General features: G+C 52.8%; 8 protein-coding genes across 8 annotated transcripts; 2 read left to right on the top strand and 6 right to left on the bottom strand.

Moving 5' to 3' along the window:
- Positions 1 to 1,129: 1,129 nt before the first annotated feature.
- On the top strand, positions 1,130 to 11,692 carry QC764_0034730 (uncharacterized protein; the record flags this gene model as incomplete). The annotated part of the gene is given in 5 exon segments (XM_062940226.1): positions 1,130 to 9,898; positions 9,958 to 10,876; positions 10,947 to 11,098; positions 11,159 to 11,306; positions 11,320 to 11,692. The coding sequence occupies 3 exon segments, from the start codon at positions 11,041 to 11,043 to the stop codon at positions 11,690 to 11,692; spliced, it is 579 nt and encodes a 192-aa protein (XP_062802906.1). The 5' UTR covers positions 1,130 to 9,898; positions 9,958 to 10,876; positions 10,947 to 11,040.
- On the bottom strand, positions 1,466 to 2,899 carry QC764_204180 (uncharacterized protein). The gene is made up of 2 exons (XM_062944118.1): positions 2,299 to 2,899; positions 1,466 to 2,212 (listed from the first exon to the last, which is right to left on the bottom strand). The coding sequence occupies exons 1-2, from the start codon at positions 2,639 to 2,641 to the stop codon at positions 2,001 to 2,003; spliced, it is 555 nt and encodes a 184-aa protein (XP_062802909.1). The 5' UTR covers positions 2,642 to 2,899; the 3' UTR covers positions 1,466 to 2,000.
- Positions 4,436 to 4,957, bottom strand: QC764_204175 (uncharacterized protein; the record flags this gene model as incomplete). The annotated part of the gene is made up of 1 exon (XM_062944117.1): positions 4,436 to 4,957. One exon carries the CDS (start codon positions 4,955 to 4,957, stop codon positions 4,436 to 4,438), a length of 522 nt encoding a protein of 173 aa, XP_062802908.1.
- On the bottom strand, positions 6,379 to 6,798 carry QC764_204170 (uncharacterized protein; the record flags this gene model as incomplete). The annotated part of the gene is made up of 1 exon (XM_062944116.1): positions 6,379 to 6,798. The coding sequence occupies one exon, from the start codon at positions 6,796 to 6,798 to the stop codon at positions 6,379 to 6,381; it is 420 nt and encodes a 139-aa protein (XP_062802907.1).
- A 439-nt stretch (positions 11,693 to 12,131) lies between the features above and the next one.
- HRT2 (Hairy/enhancer-of-split with YRPW motif protein 2) lies at positions 12,132 to 13,833 on the bottom strand (the record flags this gene model as incomplete). The annotated part of the gene is made up of 4 exons (XM_062944115.1): positions 12,132 to 12,468; positions 12,533 to 13,624; positions 13,680 to 13,750; positions 13,812 to 13,833. The coding sequence occupies 4 exons, from the start codon at positions 13,831 to 13,833 to the stop codon at positions 12,238 to 12,240; spliced, it is 1,416 nt and encodes a 471-aa protein (XP_062802905.1). The 3' UTR covers positions 12,132 to 12,237.
- A 531-nt stretch (positions 13,834 to 14,364) lies between these two features.
- QC764_204150 (uncharacterized protein) lies at positions 14,365 to 17,385 on the bottom strand (the record flags this gene model as incomplete). The annotated part of the gene is made up of 3 exons (XM_062944114.1): positions 15,501 to 17,385; positions 15,198 to 15,447; positions 14,365 to 15,144 (listed from the first exon to the last, which is right to left on the bottom strand). Exons 1-3 carry the CDS (start codon positions 16,292 to 16,294, stop codon positions 14,365 to 14,367), a joined length of 1,824 nt encoding a protein of 607 aa, XP_062802904.1. The 5' UTR covers positions 16,295 to 17,385.
- On the top strand, positions 17,298 to 20,941 carry QC764_204140 (uncharacterized protein). The gene is made up of 4 exons (XM_062944113.1): positions 17,298 to 17,636; positions 17,695 to 17,808; positions 17,875 to 18,809; positions 18,865 to 20,941. Exons 1-4 carry the CDS (start codon positions 17,628 to 17,630, stop codon positions 20,687 to 20,689), a joined length of 2,883 nt encoding a protein of 960 aa, XP_062802903.1. The 5' UTR covers positions 17,298 to 17,627; the 3' UTR covers positions 20,690 to 20,941.
- Positions 20,806 to 22,292, bottom strand: QC764_204130 (uncharacterized protein). The gene is made up of 2 exons (XM_062944112.1): positions 21,456 to 22,292; positions 20,806 to 21,400 (listed from the first exon to the last, which is right to left on the bottom strand). The coding sequence occupies exons 1-2, from the start codon at positions 21,673 to 21,675 to the stop codon at positions 21,060 to 21,062; spliced, it is 561 nt and encodes a 186-aa protein (XP_062802902.1). The 5' UTR covers positions 21,676 to 22,292; the 3' UTR covers positions 20,806 to 21,059.
- Between the last annotated feature and the right edge of the window lie 698 nt (positions 22,293 to 22,990).

The raw sequence follows: 22,990 nt of genomic DNA, 5'->3' as shown, positions 1-22,990 counted from the left end.
CTGCACAATACCTTATGGTGGTACACAGTAAGTAGGTATTGCTCAGGGTCAAGACTCCACACGGGGCCAGTGCCGGACGTTTTAATATCAGGCAAGTTGCTCCGAAGGACCTGGCGGCTTTCGCCGCGCAGCACCATGGTTTACACAACCGTCGTTGGGCTCGGGTCAAAGCACCAGATGCCAATCTGACAGTTTGAATCGCATGCGTCCGCGTCCGAACAAAGGGCAGAGAGATAACGGCTCTCCGATTGCCTTGCCGTCATCGGCTGCAATCAACCGATGGTTGGCACGTGGCATTGGGTGCTACCCGTTGGTACGCCGTCACACAGACAAAGAGTCAACCTTCCGCCGAGACCGACGGCAGCCAGGGAATGCAACCTCACAACACAAAGTAGCTCATCAGGGGTCAAAACTGGCCATCACTTTTCCATGGCACAAGAGAAAGGACAAGGCAGCTCAGTCACTAGGTGTCTGTCATGTCACCCTGTTCCACATGTCCCAAGACAAGCACACCACATCAAGACTGATGGTACTGACGAGAGACATTAGGCTGCTAAACTATGGCACCCGACACTGGTGTTATAAGGAGTAGATATATGCAGACAATACAGAAAGGACATGGTTCGTCACATGACCACCTCCGCCAGCCATACTCAACGTCGGTTCCATGGACCTGACGCAGTCGAACAAAGCAAATGCAAAGAATCTTCTTCAATCACCGACGGCAATGTGGTGTAACGGAATGGTTCCGGTTGTACAGATAGGTACAGATCAAGATGTGATAGGTGACGGGCAGGTAGGTGTCTTGCAACAAAGTGAGCTTGCCTAGGGCACCTGACGGTCCTGATCTGAATGCCCAGCTCTCATCACTGTTAGGTTGCGATCTGATCAAAAATGTAGACATACGATGTTGTCGGTGGCGCCATGTTTTGAGACAGCTTCATTCCCTATCATGAACATCGGGCCCAATCCCGTTAAAGCTGGTTGGCTCAGGTAGGTATGCAGCTGGCCGAGCAAATCTAGACCCTTCCGTGGCCAGTCGTTAACCACACCCGCCACAAGCTCGTCCATAAAGTCGGCTCATTTCCCATGGCATCACAGTGAAATGACGGCACTCAACACCGATCTCTTCGGCGACGTCGATTCACAATCTCAGAGCAATGTGCCACAAGTCGCTCCATGCCCATGCAGGGATGCCTGACCCGAGACAGGGTTGGTTCGATCTTGGTAGCTAGATTGTGGGTGTTCACCGTTCTATTTCCAGTTGCACACGAAGCACAACATGCCGAAAACCGTCGGCTGTATAGTACGCATTATATACCACCCATCTTGGAATGCCTTCTCAGCTGCCCGCCCACCTAAGCCCATCCAGACGGGACCCAGACCCTCCAGAGGTCCTTCCCTCGGTCTTTTATTACCCACCACTCGCTCTGCCCATATATCAACAGATGGCAGACCGCTCCTTCTTCAAATCTTACCTACACCTGACCGGCCATCTTTTACTGGCATGAGCCAGCCAACTGTTTTCAGAGTCACCAACAGTAATCACCTACCATTGGAACAAACACATGGGTCACCAAGATTCAAGTCATCTCTTCGTTCATTATATTTCCACCTCAGCCTTTTATCGATGATTTGACCTCCGTCAGTCTTTGCCGGCCGCCCCAACGCACAAAGGAACCGGCCCTCGATTAATTCAAAACTCCAATACAGCAAGCCAAGAACGAACACACTAATCCCGCCTCGTTTCTGTGCAGGTCACCGCCAGACTCCATGCTCCATCATGTAAGCCCTTGATCTTTTTCTGCTTCCTGTCCCTATCCTGTTTCCCATGCCTAGCTATGTGCCATGAAAATGCTCTAAAAAACACCGCCGTGCTTGGACCCGTTGAGAGCCCAAGTTGCTATGGTACAAATATACATGTTCTTATAAACACATGGTACAGGAATTTAACACTCGCCTTTCGCCTCTTGCCTTCCGCTTTCGCCACGGATCTTCGCCTATTTCTTCTTGTGCCCCGAGGACGACTTTCCCTCTTTCCGGGACAATCCCCTCGACTCTTTGCTGCTGTAGTCCAGCGTGATGTTGTACGAGGCCATGGGATCAGCTGCCGAAGAAGACCCGGCTTCTCCTTGTGTTCGGTGGCGGTGTTTTCGAGAATCCTTACTTCTCTTCCCGTCTTTGCGGCTGGGCTCGCCGTAGTTGCTCGAGGCTAGGTGCGTGTCAGGAACCACACCTGGGGCTTGGCCATGGAACAGTGGAATCCGGGGGGGTTATCAGGAGGGGGTCAGGACGTACAGTCTTTGGCACAATTCCGACAACACCCGTGGTCACAGGTCTCGATCCATTCCCATTCGTTGGTGATCGTGTTCTTCTCCCATTTGGGATTGGGTGACATGTTCTTGCACCACCCGCTGGTGTTACGCCCTCCGCAGTTGCAGCACGTCCACCCTGTGCCCCCACTGCGGTAATCGCAATTGATCAGCACACAGGCGGCATTGGATGGCTGGGGAGCAGCAAAGGTGACATTGGAGCACGCTGTCTCGTACCCCGTCTCAAGGTCGATCAGGGCTGACGGGCAGTAATGCCAAGTCATGGATTGGTGGCCACAGCCGTGGATATGCGGATGTCCGTGGCACATGGTGGATATTGGGCGTGGGAGCAGGAGAGGTGCTTTGAGATTCAAATCAAGAGAGGGCTTGTGAGGGAGTTGAGTGTGAAAGGTGTGTCTTCGACTGAGCCGCTCTGTCCCGTGCCCACGAGATGTTGTGTCTAGGCTGACAGGTGGTCACTCAGGATACAAATCTCGGTTTGTATACGCCTACACTCATGAGGAAGAGATGCCGGTATCCGTCATCTTATACCTTTCCCTATCCCGAAGACCTTCGGCACCCCCCAGACTGTCATGGACACCATCTCGAGACTGTTTAGTTCTTCAGGATACTCGACAAGGCCCATCTATTGGCCGCCTTCCTTGTGACTTCCAGTCATGCAGATGATTCTGCACTGCGAGACCGCCACCACGATCTGGCTTTGAAAGTCTTGACGCCTCATGAGGGTGCCGCGATCGTGAGCATGACAACCCTCCTTGTTCTGGAAAAAAGAAAAGAAGACTGTGTGGTGGCCAGCTGTCTCTTCGAATTACCTTCAGAACTCCCATTCCCGATACGAATTCACCCACAGGGAGCCTGACAATCATCCGTGATCTGTCCAGCCTGTAGCGTTCTATTTCGTCTCCGGGCCTGTCTCCGGAGGTGTGAAGTTGCGGCGCTTCGTCTTACTTCCTTCGTACAGGGCTACCAACCAATCAGAACAGCAACCAACGTCTACCGTTGCACAGTGTGTGCTGAAACCCCTGCTCCCGGCTGCCCGATCTGACCCAACGACCAGGCTCCTGGTAATCGATTGTATGTTGCCAGGCACTTTGCCATTGCATCCTGGATACGGGGTCAAAGGTTCGATCTCTTCGAGATTTCAACGCAGTTCTTCATTTTCGCACAACCTTGGTCATCGAGACTTCATAGGGGTCCAGCTGGGTTATCGATCACACTCTGCCTGTTACTACCACCCCCCCCCCCTTGGCCAATTTCTGGATGCCCTGGATAGTGCAGGCTGCATATTACACGCATAGCGCATGGTTGCAGCTAGGCGTGAACATCACACATCCTGTTTCCGATCTTCATCGAGATTTAACTCATCGGTCAGCCTGTTAGATGGTGTCGTTGGCAGCCTGGCACTATCTGCAGCGTCATCACAGTCACATTGTGGGTGGGAAGCGTCGTGGGGGCATCTCTCAACCAGCCATGTCTTGCAGCGGAGAGATTTCATGATTCCGCGCATGCAGCGTAGACACGCACCAAAGTCCCTAGATCTTCGAGAAGTGCTTATGGTGGGCAAGTGGTGAGACGAGACTATCGTCCATGTGCATCATGCCTGATCCGAGGCCGCGCGCCACGTTGATCTGATCTGTGCCAGAGAGGGTAATATCTTCCGATTGCAAGTTTCACGAAGCCATCAGCTGCAAGGTGTTCGATCGGAATCCGGATGTCTGTCACGCTTGAACCACGATTGCGTCAAGTCAAAGTTGAGTCGTTGACATGTTCAACACATAGGCTTTCCAACGACTGAAAGGATCTGGCAGGAAAGCAACGTTACAAACAGTTGGGTTTGTTCAAATATCCCCTAGACCCTTCCCTGGCTAGGTCGGAAGACGCCCTCTCGATACCCGTCTCCTCGGAAAATGAACGGGCTGAACTGGAATACATGACGCGAGAGACATGGGTCACCTGCTATTTCATGACAAGCCGGCTGAGAAGCAAGGAGGGAATCTGCTGTCGTTACCATGCACACATCGTACCATTTTATCCCGATCCAACGAATCCATAGACATGAGGAAAGCCTCGCCGGTTTCCTGATGCAGATTCCCTGCTCAGTCCTACACACTGTCTCTTATGCTAGTCGGTTCACACTCCTTACAACACAAGTGTTCACATCGCAACATATTCCCCTCGACAAGCATCACGCACCCACAACGTCCAGTTCTATTCTCGCCTTTCCCGCACCAACAACAGGTCCAACACCGGCCTTTCATTCCGAATGGGCAATCAGACAGTGGGCAGTTGGGGGATGGCAGGGATGACGTGAAGAAGTCGGGGTTTTCTGCGAAAGACGGCGGCATCGGGTATGGCAAGGACTGGATTGTCAAGTTGGCGCAGGGTTGCTTGTACGACATGGCTTTCGGCGACCCCGAGCCTTGGTTCTTCCTATCGGACCTCGAGGGCTCAGAAACTGGCTTTTTCTTGTGTTTCGGCTTTGCGGATGACGAGGAAGATCGGGCCGCAGAGCTGCCCTGGACTTCACCCCCATCGGCACTATTTTCGAGGATTGCATTGGCACAGTAGACTATCTGCGTCTTGACGTGCTCACACGGCAAGGCATAGGCTACTTGATGACACATTTCGCAGCCGCGGATCCCTACGTCGTCGAGTCTGGAGTCGTGTCTGCTGGGGAAGGGAGGGGGCTTGTGGATCGCTCCTTTTTGAATTCGGCTTGAGACCTGGATCGTTAGTGCCATATTCGAGGCCACAGAATGCATCCCAGGCACCGAAAGAGTGCCTCAGGGGTGTCAACTTCACTTACCAGGGCTGCTGCTTGCTTATCAGAGGACGCTCACGCCATACTCCTCGTGACTTCAACCACCAAGCGGCGGACGCTCTCCATCTTCTTTATAGCGTTCTTCGAAACGAAACTAGTCATTGTATCGTTTCTTCCAAAGTTACTGAATCTGGTTTTCATTCCGAACGACTTCTCTGGTGGCCTCCCGTTTGTCTATGCGCTGTGTTGATGCCTCTGGACCGGGTGTAGGACTCCATGGCAAAGAAGTCACCCAGGACGGCTGGCCCTTTTGGGATACTAATCAGTCACTATTATCATTCAATATTCAAGCAAGATGTCAATACCTGTGGTCATTAGGGTGGGGGTGGCCTTCCAAACGGGCCACCCACCCTCGATACCAGCAGCATGGCTGCAGAAACCGGAAGCTCGTTTGGATACCGCATGGAGCTAGAGGATTGAACTGACCAGTTGGGTCAACAGATCTGACCAAGCAATTTTCCTGGTTTCAATCTATCTCTGCTCCATCGAATCAAGCAGCTTCACCTGTCGGTTCGGGCAACCAACGCGAGCGAGAATACCAGCAGGATCTGTGAAACACCAAAAGCCTCATCGCTTGATCGCAGTCATTAACTTGGGCCTTCCTCAAGGGGAGATCCGGCCCGCTATTGTTACACGAAGAAAGATAAAGATACACAAATCTTGCCGAAGGGGTGTTGAGAAGTTCCCTACAGCACTGGCCGGTTGAGGTCTCAATGGTGGGTGGGTTTAGGGCACCTTCGCCTATCAACACACGACAACACCGAGATGGTTACAGATGCCAGGTTGCCGTTAGTCCACACCGGCCGGCCAGCTCATACGAGATCCATCAAAAGAAAAGAAAAATAATCGTGTCAAAACCTAGCGCCCAAATCTCATGATCGGTCATTCACATTGGCCCCTCGTTCGGGGCCCTCCACGCGTCACGCGTGCCCCAACATTTCCATCGGCCGCCATTTGTCGCTCCCAAGCGGTCTTCAGAAACAAGAACGGGTAGGGGACGGAAAGAAGAAACAGATGTCGGCGGTGACACCGTCAAGTCGGGCCGGGTGAGGTCTCTTTGGGTTTATCGCAGAGGTTCATCCGGAGTTGTGAAGGTTGACCTGATCTTCCCCTCTGCTCTCCTTCCAGTCTTCCAAAATCCTTCGGCTACCCAAATCTTTTCATCTTTTCATATCGTCATGACAACGTTCTAATTTGCCCCTGTCCTTCAGTTTTATCACCGACCTACTTAGCACCCTTGCGTTTGGAGCTGGAACTCGACGACGATGATGACTTGTTATCGGCCTTGCACCCACTACAGCAAACGTGGTAGCAAAAGGTATCTGGGCTGCTGCGCATGCGGTGGCGACACCAGCGATACTCATTGCCGCGGCCGTTGCACTGGCAGCATACCCAACGGCCGTTGAGTTGCTCGAGACGGCAGCCGCCCGAGGTGCAGTCGGCCGAAACGAGACATCCACCGGAGGCGCAGGGATCGTTGTAGTCGACGCTCTGGGTGTTGTCAAAATGCGGGCTGTCGCACGGCTGCTGAGCACCTGCACTGTCGATGGTGGAGTTGGGGCAGAAGCTGTAGTGTACCACCATGTCGATGTTGCGGGTGCAGGGTGGCATGTGGTGGTGATGGAGATAGAAGTAAGTACACATCTTGTCTGTGGTTTGCTGGTTTTTTGCGTTTGGTGATGCCGAAACACGGATTGCGCCTGTTTTTACTGAGCCTGTCCTGAGCTGATTTGGTATCTCGTATCCGAACCTCCTTTGAAGTCAATGGAGCCGAGAGTGGTTTAACTGGACAGAGATCTCGGGTGTGCGTTTTCAAACCCGTTTCAGAATGTTGAGACTTGTTGCTGGGAAAGGGAATATCAGGCAATTGTCTCGGAAAGCAGCGTTCGCCAGAGGGAGCTTTCAGTCAGCCAAGTTGGCTTTGTGGGATTGAGAGACAAGTCGGAGACTGTTGGCGAGATTGTGTGGAGATTCGAACTGATACTGTATTTGCTGTGCAGCGGATACGGAGGCGGTTTTGATATGGCGTTTTCGCTGAAGTTGTGATCTTCGTTGCTAAATTGGCACCCAAGTGGTTGATGGTTGCACAATTGTCTCAAGGCTTGAGTGAAGCCGGTGGCCCAGCCAGTCAATATCCACGTTGTCACAGGGGGCTTTGTTGAACTCGAAGTAAAGAGCCTAAGCTGTCGACAAGGTCTCAGTCAATATGGTTTCTTGTTGTCCGCCACCGACTTGGAGAAAGCTCGGCCGCTAGATCTCTATTGACAGAGTATCTTACCAAAGCCTTCAAAGAGAAGAGAGGTTCAGAAGGCAACAGTTCAGTCTAGCCCTGAGTTGGTTGGTAATGAGCGGAGTCGAACTGGTTCTAGCCCTAAGTGGGAATTTCAGGTGGGCCGCCGTTGATCTCGTGGTGGATGTGTTGATGATGTTTGTTTGAAGGATCGATGCGGATGGAGGCGAATGAGGATACAAAGGCGACTTGGGAAGCTGGTGATGCTGATGCAGATCACATCGACCTCGACAGGGAGGACGACCTGCGTCTTATATAGGACTCTCCATGGAGGCATCGATAGGTGAGGATGACGTTGACTGCTCATGAGTTTGCCGTCTTGATGCCCTACCCCGTGAGGCTGAGTACCTCTCGCGCCATTGGAGTTGACAAGTGGAACAGTATTCCCAGAAAGTGACCAACAGGTCAAGACGGTGTACATGCCCCAAACAGAATGAGGAAGTATGGCCGCCATGAGGGGCCCAATCTGTCGCGTCAGCAGTCTGGGTCCCAATTATTGGCAGCCATCTACGGCATTGTTCAACCCCAAGTCATCAACTACCACGAGCAGCACGCTTCTTACAGCCGGTGAACGCACGTGGCGCCTATGCCACCCGTGCGCAAAGACGAGTCCCGGCTTCATGGAGGATTGTGGTAGACGGAGTTGTACAGAAAACGTGGCCAGTGCTGGAAGCGGGCTCGAGACAAGCGTGACACAAAGCTGAGACAGACAAGCGCTGGTCCACGGGGTGAAGTATTGTCAGGAACGTCGATTTACAGATTTGCGAACAAAAGCTTGTCATCGGCAGAGGGAGATCTCTTGAGACAAGGGTTGCTCCAATCAGGGCGCCGGGTTGAGTTGCAGTTGGTCTCGGCGCGGACCCGATAGCTCCAAGAAGCAGCTGGTATAGCTCCGCAGCTCCGGCACACAGCTCCGAACGGTCGGGACCTTGCGCCGCCTCGGGTATTTTTGAACGACAATCCCAGGCCCGATACTCGCACGAAGCTACCCACAGCTGAAGAGGACTTCGCCGAGCATCCGATTATTTGGTTTCTATCGTCTTGTTTTGCTCACACGCACAAGGCTCAGGAGAACTAGGGTTGACACATGCTCCAAGACAGCTCCGCCTCCGCATGCCAGAAATCTCGATATGCCTACCAACCCAAACCCCCGACTGAGACCTGCAAGATATCCGACATGCGACACGCGACACAGGGACGGCAGCAAAAAAGGCTCAGGTGCAGACCTGTTTGAAGCAGAGCCTGCTGTGCACCGCCACTATTTACCAAAGTACGATGGATGGGCAAAAGGCGGAGAAGATGTCTCGTCGCGACCATTTGGACAGGGACAGGGACATGGTCCAAACCATGCGCTCCTGAGGCTGTGAGGCGTCAATGTCTCGAGCCTCTTTGCGGGAAAAAAAGTATCATGTTGATGAACGTCATCGATTGCTACTTCGCAGGCTGGGGTTGGTGCTGACGATGAGGGAAGGCATAAAGCTTCAAGTCAACACAGCCACCTCCGGTTGCCAGTGCCAGTGCTTCGAAAATGCAGAAGCAGTGCTTCTGTGGGGTTTACACTTTGCCGGTTTGGGACTAGAGCCCGCGTCAAGATCCATGATCAGCACTAAAGGGGGATCGGCTGCTGGGCACCCCTGGCCCTATCGAGATCGACACTGCATACAACATATGTTGTGGGTGACTGATTGATAACGACAAAGTAGTACTCCGTAAGTGTAGCGAATCCCAACCCAGCCACCTCCTCCTCCGAAGGCAAAAACCCGACTGGATATCACAATCCCTGTGAGACAGTGGGCTTCCAGGTGGGATATTTACCATGGATTTTTTGATGTGCCGGGGAAGGCGGCAGATGGCGTGCGCCAGTTGAATTCCGTATGGAGAAGAGGGCTTGCCAAAAGTCCCGTGGCACAGCATGGCTCAGCTTTGTGCTATCACTTCACACAGACATGTGGACGTGACCCGTGGTGGGGTGTTGAGGTGGAGGAACTATCAACCACGCTACCCCCTTGACTCCCACCTGGTGTTGCGGCGGCGGACATGAAAGCTTAAGCGGATCTTATCAGGATAGGAAGGAGGCTTTTTGAAAATCAGACCATGGTCTAGGTATGCCACTGCTTGGCGAGATTCCGTCTGTGAGAGACGGGGGTTGGATTCATGATGTTGATGTCATTGATGGTTTAGCTGGTTGGAGAGTGAAGGGGAAGAGCAGGACGGGAAGATCAAACAAAGCTTGACCTGGGCCAGGGAGATGCTGGCTAGTTGGTTGCCTCCCTTTTTCAGTGTCAGGCCAGGGCCCTTTGTTTTTCAGATGATTCTTTTCTTTTCTTTCCTTTCCTTTTCTCTTTCATCTTATTATCGTATCTCTTGGACATGTTTTGTCGTCGACATCAAACTGTTCTTCCATCCTCATGACATGTTCCATGATCTCTCTCTCTTGCCTAGACAATTGTAAATGTAAGTGGCAATAGCCTCCACCGTTGAGAAAAGGGAAAAAGGGCTAAATTCATGACCAGTATCCATGCTAGTAAACAGCCAACGCTCGTATCCATCCACGTGAGCAAGGCAAAACGTCCTATCCTTACCAGTTGGTGGCTTCGATCGCGGCTACGTATTATGACCATGGCGTTAATGACCCAAACATCCATTCACCCCATAGTAGAATGGAAATGGCGTGGGACAACTCCGACTTTTCGTTCCCTAGCGCCAATGAGGGTGGATACTGGGTGCCTCATCCGGGGCCGCTCTTTCCCTCATTGTTGGGGCGTCAGAAGGATGGTTCCTGCAATGAATTGGGTTTCACTTGCGTGCCAAAGCAGAGATTGTCTTTCCAACTGCGAAGTCAGTTTCTTCTTTGCAATCACATTTCTCAAAGGTATCTCTATCTTCTCTTGCACCAAGAATAGTAGATATTTCAACATATACAGTGCTATTTTTGTCTTGGGCCGAAGCAGCAATCTTACCCAATTTCTTCTAAGCAGGATACACAAGCCAAAGACAGTGTCTTATCTTCCCTCGTTCTTTATTCAGACACATCTTTTTTCTTCTTTTTCCCATCTGCCAACCCTTCCAACCCCCCACGAAGAACGGCTTTTTCACGACCACCCCCACACCGACACAATCATAACAACAGATGCAAATACTCTCCCACACCTCACGGAGCCTGGGTATCCGCCCAGAAACCCCCCAAGATGTGCCACAAAGTCTACTACCGCCACAAAAAATGCGGCCACCACGGAAAGCTGAAAGTTTTCTGTCCTCTCGCCCCCCGCGACCCGACCACCAAAAAACCTCTGGGCAAATTCTGCCGCAATTCAAAGGAGGGGGAAAAGGTGTACAAGAAACGCGGGAAGATACAGAATGTGGATTGGAAGTGTCCGAAGGAGGAATGTAGGGATTATGAGAGGTTGGGGAGGTACTGGAAGTGTTGTTCTTGTAAGAAGGGCCCGAATTGGGATACTTTTTGTAGGCAGGTTGTGCTGAGGCAGAGTTTTGAGTCAGTTAGGAGGAGGGGTGCGAGTTTGGGTCCGAGTTTGGGTCCGAGGGGGACGGAGGAAAGGGGCAAGGAAGAAAAGAGGGGCAGTAGAAGGTCGGTGTCAATGTATTGGAGGACTTGTGCGCATCTGCCTTGTTCGAAGTGTACTGGGTTTGGGCGGAGTAAGTTTGACTTGGGTGGGGGTGTTTGCTGAACGATGGGAGAGGCTAACAAATAGGTAGCAATTCCGGTTTATGATCAAGGGGCTGGGTGTTGGAGGCAGAATGGCTCTGGCGAGGGGCTTAAAGACGTTGATGTCGGTTCGAGCCAGACTCTGCCGGATGAGTACCCCGAGGATTCTATGACCGACACTGAGTTTGATCTGGACTTGTATGACAGCGAGGACGGTTGGGAGGACAAAGACGGCAGCTCCAGCGAGGACGAGATGGACGTTGACGCCGAGGCTACACAAACAACCAGAGGAAACGACAGATGCCGAGCTCCGGGCCAGCGTCATCAGGGCGCAGAGGGGCATCAACGGTAGAAGCCTTGTGGGGTACGAACCAGAAGAGGATGCAGACATGGAATCGGAGCCAGAAGAGAAAACATATGTGGACTCTCAGGCGACAGTTTCCGACCCCGAGATGGAGTTTGACTCTTGTGAGGAACAGGAGGACGATGTTGTTGACAAGGAGGGCGAGAAGCAGACAGGAGCATCGAGTAGGGCCAAGTCTCCGAAGTCACGTACAGTCGAAGACCAACTGGAAACGGGATAGAGGCCCGGTGCGGAGCTTGGGTACGGACTCCTTCCATCACGAGAACACTGATATGAACGGGGTTACATGGGGCATTTGTTTATTTTTATTTTTGATTTTTTTTTGCTGCTAAAGAGTTCTGGTAACATTGGGAAGTGCGGGTATGGTACCCATCAGCATCAGCGCCAGGTTGCATTTGTAAATATGTCGGGTTATCCAGGGAAAACACAATTTGGACGGAAGAACTAGGTAAGAGTTGCTGGGAACGAGTGTAGTCGGGTGTCACCGCCGCTAACATGAGTCGGTAGCACAGCATGGTTGGACGGAACACCGACGGGCATGAGCCGACATCATTATTGTTACTCCAGTCCCAGCGTCTGAATACTATAAAATTGTCAAGTATAGCGGCTACTTAATTAGCATACCACCCACCCAAATACATAGCGCAGTATGGACACCGATTTGGTTAACCAGCTAGTTCATCTATTGCCAAAAATTGACTTTCTAGTATGCTACCGGTGCCTTGCTTCCTGTATCAACAGACAGATCCGTGACAAATCCTCCGCTCATGACCCCTTGGAGAAGGAGACAACAGCCCACTTTCCGTTCCAAGCCCACTTGCGCGCTCCAGAGTCACCACCGCCATCCTCGAGCGCCTTGAGCTCCTCGTCTTTTCCGGGAGGAAGACCAACAACGACATCGGCCTTGCACGTTCTCAGAGCGAGGATGTTGAGCCCAGAGCCAGGACCAAGAGGACCGATGGCTTCTGTGAAAGGGGTAGTAGGATCCCAGGCAGCCTACACAGTCTCTGTTAGCATCGGTCGCAAAAGAAGAAAACAGTAAACATGAAGAGAAACTCACATCTCCAACCAGCTTCCTATAGTTCAAATCCCCCTTAAAAATCACCACCTCGCTCCCCTTCAAGTCCTCCACCAACTCTGGCGCCTCCTCGGGCAGTCTCCAGAAGCTACCCGGTCCGGTCCACACTCTGTTTGGCCTCAAGACCAACTGCCCCTCAGCATGGAACCTGCTCCACTCCTGGAACAAGAACCCCAACTCCTCCACCTCCTTGTCAGATAACTTCTCTGGCGTCTTCCCTTGTAGCTCCTCCTCCCCAGAGGGCGTCTCGTAAAACCACCTCGGCGCCGCCAGCGCGTTCAACAAAGCGGCAAAGTCGGACGGCAAAACATCCGAGACAAACCAGGGGATTGACTTTGGATGTAAGACGACATGTGTGGCCAATCCAGCAGAGAGGAGGTACCCAGCCAAGACGAGATCAACAAACAGCTCAAAGCCAGCATTGTCGAGGACGATGTCGACCCGACGTTCTTTCTTGCCGGATTGTTTCGCTTCGAGAAGGTGGGCGAAGCAAGACGGGAGGTCGTTGACCAGGATGTTGGCCTCTGCCTTCTTGCGGGCTTCGCTCCCTTGGAGGGCTTGGATGTCTTCGTACGTGAGGGACGTGAGCAGAGATAGGTCAGTGGCGTTGCCCCAGAGGCAGATTTCGGCCATTTCGGCGAAGAGCAACTCCTGCGCCTCGCGGGGCTGGTCGGGGTGGTTTTGGAGCTGGGACATCAAGTCCTTGTATCTGGCGGCGAGCTCGAGGACGGCGGGGCGGGAGGAGCGGAAGGTGGAGGTTTTTTGGCGGGCGAATACATCGTAGTTTTTCCAGTGGCTGGACAGGGCGAAGGAGGTGGCAATGCGCCGGAAGAGGTAGCATTCGGTGTAGAGCCAGGGGGATTTCAGCCAGGTTGGGGAGTTGAGCTGTTCGAGCTCGGCGTTGTAGGTGGCTATATCGGGATAGCCATCGTCGGGGAGGGGGGTGAGGGCGCGGTCGTGCTGGACTTCGTATTTAAGTTTGGTGAGCGCTTCGACGATGCGCTTACCTTCGGTTTGCTTTTCGGGGTCGGGGCAGTGGGCTACTGCGCGGTAGGCGTCGTCTATGGCTTGGGTCTGGCGGGGAGGAGTCAGAGGGGATGTTTTGGGAGAGAAAGGGGTGGTTACTGACGATGATGATGGGCCATCTTCTTCTTCCGGTTTGCCAACCAAAGGAGTTGGGGTCGCCAGTTGAGTATTGCGCTGTAACCTGTGATTAGCTTTGGGGGTTGTCGTTTGAGGAAACCACTTGGCATCAACATACGAATCTTTGGGTCTAGATCCATCTTGACTGTCTATAAGATGAGGGCTGTCGTTACTCCTTCCTTGATGATTCTCCTCCAGATCGCGAGTACCTCTACGGGCAACAAATAAAATGATTCCAGTCCAACGGAGGCTCGGAGCCGGTGTTAACGGTGGGGCTCGGCGGGGTAGAAATTCTTATCGGAGTTTCCATATCGGGCCACGCATCGCTCGGCGCCGTCATCGGTGCCGCCCCACCCCCACACAATGACTGTCAGGGGCTCGGGTTTATTGTTGGCATACATATCCCTGATCATCATTGTACAGAGTGTGTGACAGCGAGAATACGTTGTAACATGGTATGGGATATATTTCAAGTAGTGTGTAGTGATGTCTGTGGTACAAAAAGATACTCGTAACATTTCCCAAACTGTTATCGGGATGTTTTGTGCCTTTTTTGGTATGTACTTGTCATGTCTCATGTCTCGTGCAATAAAAAGCCAATGGAAACGCCCGTCCTTGGTATCATCCCCAGAGAAATCAAATCCAAAACTCCATCCAGAATATTTTCATCATCAGTATCCTCGCCCGGTGACAGCACCGACAGCAAGCGTCTCGATCCTGCCAGCGTACAGTCTCATGACGTGAGCGACAGGATCACCCCAGATTACACCCCGTAGTTGCTCATCAGACGTGATTTGAGCAACCACACCCTCGTTCAGGCGCTCCTCTACCGTCTTTTTCTTTCCCTTTGACCTGGCTTTTGGATCCCCGGACCTCAACACCACAATTCGGCCGGCACTGCTCAGTCTGTTGGGCGGCACCTTCCAGATCGGACCAGAAGAGGATTTCGAGCTCTTGCTGGGAGCCTTCTCTTTCGTGCGGACCTTCTTATTCGCAGCATCTCGAGAGCTTATGATGGCAGGCGGCGCAGGGGCAACGAAAAGCTCCAATAAACTCTTGACATAGGCCGTGTCTGCTCTCGCCACCGGGTCACCTTCGTTGACAAAGCTGAGAAACAAGCTCTTTCTGAGCTGAGGGCGACGCTCGTAGTCCTCGGGCTTGGTGAGCGGTCGAAGGCTGATCGGCGGTGTCCCAAAGGTGATGCAGTGAATGCGCTTGAAGAACCCGGCGACGATGTTCAACTCGCTCTCTGCCGCCTTGGAAGTGGACAACATGTGCATGTAGAGGAGGGAAGCGACAGCTCCTCCTGCGCTGTGACCTGTGATCAAGAGCGAGTAAGAAGCACGGTTTGGGTCCTCCTCAAGCAGCTGCCGGAGGCGGCGGGCGACAGGAATCACCATTTTGCGAGCGACCGAAAGGAAGCCGGAGTGGCAAAGGTTGTGAGGGTCATCCTGATAAAGGTTAGAATTACGAGACTGCTCACAAGGACGAGTCAGATGCGTACCAAAAAGCCAGATGGAGACGCTGGATCGGTCTTAAGATTGACCGTCCAATCCATAAACGTTGCCGTACCACGAATGGAAAAGACAATTGTGTTCATGTAATCCATCGGCATTGACTTGATGACCATGGCTTTTGTACCAGCTCGCCAATCCGCATCGACATGGGCATCGCTCTCGGCGCCCTCAGGCTTGTCGTAGACACGTTCAGAGTACTGTGCTGCCAAGCATAGTAAGGGGTAGGTGGGAATGTATCTGCGGTGGTGTTAATAGCGGATCTGACGGCCAAAGCGAAAAAGGAGACATACAACTTGAGAGGCTGCAGGTTCATAGGCAGCCTCGAGTTCGCATACAGTTCCACCTTGGAGAAAATGCTTCCCGAGACAACTGTTGCTGCCGCTGTTGTCTGTCCCTTGGGGTGATCCCTTTTGTGACTTCTTTTGGGTGGTTTGTGCATGCTCTTCTCGCTCAGCGAGGAGTCTGAAACCCGTACAAGCTCCTGTGATTGAGGTGGTTGCTGTGGCTGCCAAGCGAGAATCTCCTTTTCGTGGCTCGAGTAATGGTCTCGATCAATCATGGTCAAGACATCATTGAACTGGTTGGAAACTTGGTTCAAGAGGGCATTGCTCTGGTCAACCAGCTCAGCCCCGTAGCTAGATAATGGAGATTGTGAAAGAGCACTGTCAAACATCTTGGTGATCCCAGCCTCTTGGCAGAGGTTCTTTGCCAAATCGACAGCCGAGTCGAGGTTGAGCTTGTTATTACTACCACTTGGTTGAGATCGGGATGAATGGTCGTCGCGAGGTGGTAATGGCGGTGGCGGACCAAGATAATAGTGATGTTGATTCACAATGATGGGAGGGGATGGGTATGGTAGCTGATAAGGTTCCCAGCCAGAAGGTGGAGGGAGCAAGCCAGCGGGCTGGAATTGAGGAGATGATGGAAGGTATGGCCGGCCATGTTGCAAGTGTGGTGAGGCCGGTGTTGCTGATGGAGGAGGGGGAGGTAATTGGTGTTGACCAGAGGCTCGACTGGACTGATGTTTAGATGGGGGCTTTGGGGTGTCCTTCTTCGCTTTCTTGGAGCGCGTAAAGAAGCCCATGGTGACAATAAGGTCCCATGAGAGACGAGGGGTGAGATGTGTGATACAGTATAGGTTGAAGTTTGACGCAATGCAAAGACCAAAAAGAGCAAAAATAAAAAATACTTGCCACAGGCCGACTTGGCCCAGCTTAAGAAGGAAAACCGAAACCCGGCCCCAGGCACTCGGTGGGCCTTGGGAGCAGGTCTCGGTAGATGGTAGTCACGGGCTTAACTCGAGGCGAACAAAGGTACCGAGTGACAGCAGCGGGAGTGCCTTGCCATATCCCGGTCAAGAGGTTGGTGGTGTTCTCCTATTCGCTTGCTGTGTAACTGCTCAGCCTCCAATCATGATGATCGATGACGGGTTTGCCAAACCAGAACCCTACCCCGAGGTGTCCCACTGGTGTCTAACCACACCAAAAAAGGGCAAAGGTCCTCTATGAGGGGTCGGTGATTTGCTGATAGCCGCCGTGGTCGAATGTGTGGGAGTCATGAAGAGTGTTCGATTTGTGGGGTGAAATCCAATGCAGCGAGAAACGGTCTAGATATTGCATGTGCAATGTCTCTCTGCAGGTCGCCGCGAATAGCGGCCGCAGAAGACCATCATCCGACCCACGATCCCGCGAACTGTCGCCGACTCGGCCGCAGTGAGGTTGCGAGAGAGACCAGCCTCGACTTGTGCTTCCCCGCACTGGGATAGTATAGATCCATCTTCAAGGCCAGTTGTCGCAGTACCCAACAGCGCATCAGGCTTCAATGCTGCTATCTAGCAAGCCCTGCAGCAAGAACATGATGCCATTCGGCAATTCTGTCTGCTGCGTCAGTTGCAACGGTGAATTTTTCGTTGGAGTTGAGAGCTGCAAAGGGGTTGGACCCTGCCCAGCAAGGGGAGCAACAACGTGGGGAGTCTTGATAGGTAGAGGCACCGGTACCTGAAGCGGTTGAAGCGGCTAGACCCTAACTTCAAACACAAGCTTCCATCGCGGGGGTCTTTCGAGGTGAGTCACGATGAACTACACCGACGGGACGAAAGACGGTGAAGCGCAAAAACTAAAAGTGATGCTTGTGATTGTGAGAACTGGTGGATATCTCGATATGCTTGGCATTGTAATTATAGGCTGGGCTGCAGGCGGGCACGCAGAGCATGGCACCCCTGAAAAAGCCGTCCGTGCTCACTCAGCGCTGCAGCTGCCAGCCGGTGGACGTCAGGCGAGGCCAAACGGCTAATCTAATCAATTTCGCGACAAGACATCTGGAACAGCACCTCTTCATGCAACTGGACATCAGTCGTTCAACGAGATAACGCCGTCTGCGCTGCTTCGAGTTGTGCTCGAGATGCAGCCAAACAAACCATGGATTTTGTAAGCCGTGACCGCCCCAGGACCGGAACCAGGTCTCGCCCTAACTCCCCATCTACAGTGGTCGCGCCTCCTAGCACACACGCCGCTGTCGTCGGCAAGCTCCCGGAAGGACTTCGCAAAGGATCCTGCCCGTCGCCTACACCGTTTCGAGAAGGAATACAGTCAGCTATTGGTGAGACTCCCCAAGGTCCGTTATGAATAGATCGGGGCATCGTTTCTGATCATGTCCTATAATTAGCACACATGGCGTCACTCCTCCAACCTCGCCCACGATGATGAAGCCGCCGAACAAATCGAGATCAGACTCCAAGAATTGACAAGTCTCCTCAGTGACGAGTCCAGACGTCCCCTCCCACATCCATGTATTTCCTTTGCTGCTGCAAAGCAAGTTTATATCCCGGTGGCCAAAATCGCCACCAGCTCCTATAACGAATGGATCATCAAGGAGGCAGTGCTCTTCTTCGCGACGCTGATCGAAAGCGAGGAGGAAGCCTTTGTGGAGAACGACAACTTCTCCGGCAGCTTGACGAATCTGCTGGTGCGCATAACTGGCGCAAACAGCATACGCCTCAGTGCCGAGATTGAGGCCCGTATCGTTGAACTGGCTTTCAACATCACGACTAAGATCCGTCTGAATCCCGAGATACTGCCCGCCTGGTTCAAGTCCCACCACCACGGTCCACATGATGCCAAACATATTGACGACCATGATAAGTTCACGGGGAAGACCCAAAAACAGGACTTCCCCCTCTTTTATCTGTTGATGGACTACATCCATCATGAGGGCAAGGTGGGTGACTTTGCCAGGACCGGCCTGCTTTATATCATCGAAGCGGCATCAAGCTCGGTTCTGCTCGAACAGTGGATTGTCGAGAGCGATTTGTCAACGCTCATGGCCACGGGATTGGGCGCTCTGTATAGTCAACTGAGCCGCAAGCTCGTGATCGACCACCCAAGCAACGAAGTGCCCCCTTGTCTTGCATTATCTGACTACGAACATCCGAAATCAAACTACGAAATTGTGAGCTCCTGCTCACCCGAGTTTTTATCTCATGTGGACACATTTCTCTCCCATTTGCTCTTCTGGCAGGATGTTCTGAATCATTGTAAGTCTGTCGAAGTCAAATCGACCTTGTTGGAGCACTTCCAAGTCATCTTTCTGCAGCAACTGTTGTAAGTTCTCTTCAGCCCAATGGTCAGTCGTATGAACTTTGCTGATATATCGCAGATACCCTTCGCTGCTTGAGTCTTCCGATGTGGACGGTGGCTCGTCGGTGGCCGTCTTGACTTATCTTCGCCGCATTTTGGAATCTGTTGATCATCCCGACATGATCAACCTCATTCTTCACTACCTTCTTGCTTTACCCGACGTTGTATCGCCCGCACCTGCTGATTCTGGCGACATTGTCAGCGCTGCTCGGAAACGTAAATCACTGGACCTGGCTACCATGATGGCCTCCAAAAGCGAGGAGGCAGCTGACCCCTTGCTCTTCAACCTTGTTGACCTTATACGCGCCTGTCTCCGTTCTCAGAATCATCAAACTGTTCATGTGACTCTCCAACTTGTATCGACGATTCTTAAGAGACATCACCGATACGCAGTCACCACACTCCTCGACACAGAAGGTGTGCTCGATGAGTCTCACCACCGAACAGCCGGAGCCCAGGCGCAAGAAATTGACTATCTGATGGCACTGGCTGGTACCATTGGCGGCGATGACACTTTTAACGAGCTCTACGAGAACCTACTCAGGGACACATTGGGACGTGTAGAAAACCACCCCTGCTCAACGCCGTTGATCACGCCCAAGACTTCAACAAATAACCACCAATTACCCGCCGTGCCAGACAGTCTTCCCAGTGCACCTCGGAGCGTCCGATCACATACCCTTCGCCCAGAAGACCCTCTACTAAACATAATGCTTGACCGGCTCGAAACGTTTTTCACCAACCCGGTGGAAACCAACCTATGCCTGACGGAAGCCGTTATCGACCTTGCTGTGTGCGGCTACATGCATCTAGAAGGGTGGTTCTTGAGAAGCCCACAAAGCTACCATTTCGACGAGGATGACGAGGAAGACGAGGAGTTGCCTCTTCCTGACCCGTCCCTGGATCCCGAGTCCCAGGAATACGCCGAATACGTCCAAATGCAGCAGCTGAAGGAGTGCCGGCGGCGTCCCAAGTGGAACCAGTCAAGCCTTCCCCGCTTGCTCAAGGTTCTCCAGCTTCTTTGCGACCAGGTTGAGGCATACCGGGAGCAAGTTCCACGATTTGATGACCTGCTTCAGCAACGCCGAGAGGCTTTCCAGATTGCTGATCACGCTCCTCCTATTCCTACCCCGTCCCGGGCTAGAACCCCGTCTTCCCAAGCACCGACAGTCGCGGGCACACCGTCCATTGAAAAGGGCATGTTTGACGAGGCTCGCAACCCATCTAGGGAGCGACCTTCTGGCCTCGAGGTGTTTGCCCAGCGCATATTGTCTGAGCTCGGTACACCCAGTCGCTCAGGCAGTCCCCGTGGCAGGAAGGAGACCAGACGGGTGGCTTCAGAACGGGTTGTACCGATGAACGATGCCACGCTTCTCCGAACACCTATCCCCAACCGGTCCTTCTCGCCCACCAGCGTAGCAAGTGCCCCGGCGCCTATATCGTGGGATAACCGGGGCGATATCCTCAACTCGCAAGCCAAGGCTTTCCAGGCGATTGATCAGAGTATCTTGGCGAGGAGGATTGGAATCCCGGAGGTCAAGCCGCCAGTGGAGCCAATTACATTGAGCTATGATAGGAAACCAGCTATTGTCTCGGCCGACTCTGCGGAGGGCGGGGAGGATGCATCTGATGACGCTGAAGGTGAAGGTGAAGGAGGCGGGGAGGATGCATTGTTGGCACCGTCTGAGGACGGGGAGACGGATGCGGGGACCGTCGTGGAGGAGAAGACGGTGTCGGTATCACATGTGCTGACGAATGTGGTGCTGCTGCAGAGCTTTTTGTTTGAGATGGCGAGCGTGGTGCAGGTGAGGGCTGGGTTGTTTGATGAGGTGAGGTATACTTGAAGGAAGGGGTATATATGTTTGAGGTGAGTAGGCACAGCATGGGGCAACAACAGTCAGTCGGGGGATGAATCGCATTTGTATGGCGTCTATTTTATCACAAGGCCCGTTTATATCACTAGTAACTTTTTATAGTTTGGCGGTTTTTGATCATCTTTAGTTTTCTAGTCATTTATGTAGAGAGAGGAGGCATATATACTTCTTTCACCCTCAGGTGGTAATGTGCTGCGGTTGCATGTTCCATTGTACTTCATTATCTAGCCAACTAGATATGTACAGCCTTTCTCTCTCGAGACAAGATGGTATTGGTACATTTTGTATCCCCCCCCTGTTTGTACGGTCGCTAACCACTCCAGGTTATGAGAAACGTCATTTAGAGAGCAGCAATGGCACCGAGAGCGAGCATGCCCAAAGAGCCAATGTATCCAACAGCGGCGGCGCCAGCAGTGACGGGAGGAGGGGTGGTGGTCTCCTCAACGGGAGGAGGGATGGTGGTGTTGCTGGTGGGGGCAGGGGTGATGTTGGAAACGAAGGAGCCGGTAGGGGTTGGCTCGACGTCCTCGTCGTCCTCGTCGTCATCATCCTCGGCGGGAGAGTCGGTGGGCTCAGGGGCGGGGGTGGCAGTGACGCTGGGCTCGTCGTCCTCGGCGGGGGCGTCATCGTCGCCACCGCCAACGCCGGCGCAGAACTCGTCGACTGCGGGGAGGACCTCGTCTGGGAGAGAAGATTAGTAAGGGGGGAGGGATGGGAATAGGGGAAGGGGGCGTACTGAGAGCAACATCGGCACCGCAGGCTTCGAGAACGCAAGGGGTGGCCGAGGTGATGAGGGACTGGGTGTTCTCGCAGACGCAGGCGAAGTCGGTCAGCTCGCAGGAGGTGCCGGAGCCGATGCCGCTGATGATGCAGTCGAGGGAGCACTCGGGGAAGATGGAGATGTCCTGGGCGGAGACGGCGGCCGCGAGGGCGAGGAGGGCAGCGGTGTACTTCATTTTGAAGGTTGGGGGGTGGATATTAAGTATTAGTTGGTGTTGGGTTTGGTAGTTTCTTGACGAACGAGTGTCGACGGTGTTTGTTGTATGTACTTGAGAGCGAGTGAAGTACAGTGGAACACGATGGTCGGTGAAGAAGGGGGGAGAGGCTAAGGTAAAGTGACAGGCGGAGGAAGAGTCTGGATTTATACCACTCACTCTGGCTTGAGGGAGGGTGATTTGGAGACGGGAGGCGGTCTTGCCTCGTGGTTCTCCCAGCTTGACAGGGTCCCTTCACCCGCACACTACACCAGGCACCATCCACTTTCATGCTCGCTCTCAACAATGGCAGATCCAGCCGCCAGCTTTTGGGGTCAAGAAGTCTTGGGTATACCCCCCATTGGTTCGTATTCACACACACATCCATCCTCCTCCCTCAATCAATGGGAAGAAGATGGTGGGCCAGTCTTCCATCAACACCTCTTTCGGCAGGCCAAGGCATGAGAAACCGGGCTTAGGGTCTTGACCGACGTCGTGAATTTCCACGGCGGGAGAGCATGTCGCCACGGAATGGAACCCGCCATCCGGGAAAAGGAAGTCTGTGTGTTCACGTTGTGTTGAAAAAAATCCGGGGAAAGTGGAACGTCGTTGCATATGATTGAGGGGGAACAAGAGCCTCGGCATACACCCCCACCTGGTCTTGTTGCACACACCTTTCGTTGGCAGAGAGAAGAGGCACTAGGAATCAAAGCAGCATGCAGGAGTCCACGGCTAGGAGATAGCTTCTCGATTTGGTGTTTAACATCGTCAATCTTCATTTCCTATCATGCCATCTAGATTGTTTTCTTTGAGAACCGCATGGATCTCGCTATAATTCGAGCCTGCCAATAAAGACGCTTGCGCAGGTCAGGTGTAAGAGATGAGATCTGGGGGGCGGTTGATATTCAGGAAGGAAAACCTGGAAGTGTCATTGGATGTGGTCGTTCACGCCGTTACATGGGACCTCAGAAGTTAAACGCCCCACACCCAGGTGAAAGAACATGGGCAGTTGGACGGTGACCTTCATTGGTGGTTAATATGTCCTGGCACGACAGTACGTAGTGTAGGAAATACTCTCTCATCAGCTGGGCAGAGCCAACAAGAAGGTCATGTAGATGGACCGATTTGTATGTACAAGACTGGAACCGAGCAACGATGCCAAGAGACTCGACTCACCCTCACACCGAAGCTGTCAAGTTCTGCTGTCAACATTTGTTCCCCGTAACATCTCTGTTCTTCCTACCCCAAATCAAGTACCATCTTAATCTTCACTCTCACATACCACATGTCATTCATC

This window comes from Podospora pseudoanserina, chromosome 2 (assembly GCF_035222485.1).
Source record: "Podospora pseudoanserina strain CBS 124.78 chromosome 2, whole genome shotgun sequence".
NCBI lineage: Eukaryota > Fungi > Ascomycota > Sordariomycetes > Sordariales > Podosporaceae > Podospora > Podospora pseudoanserina.
This window is presented reverse-complemented; position numbering and strand designations above follow the sequence as displayed.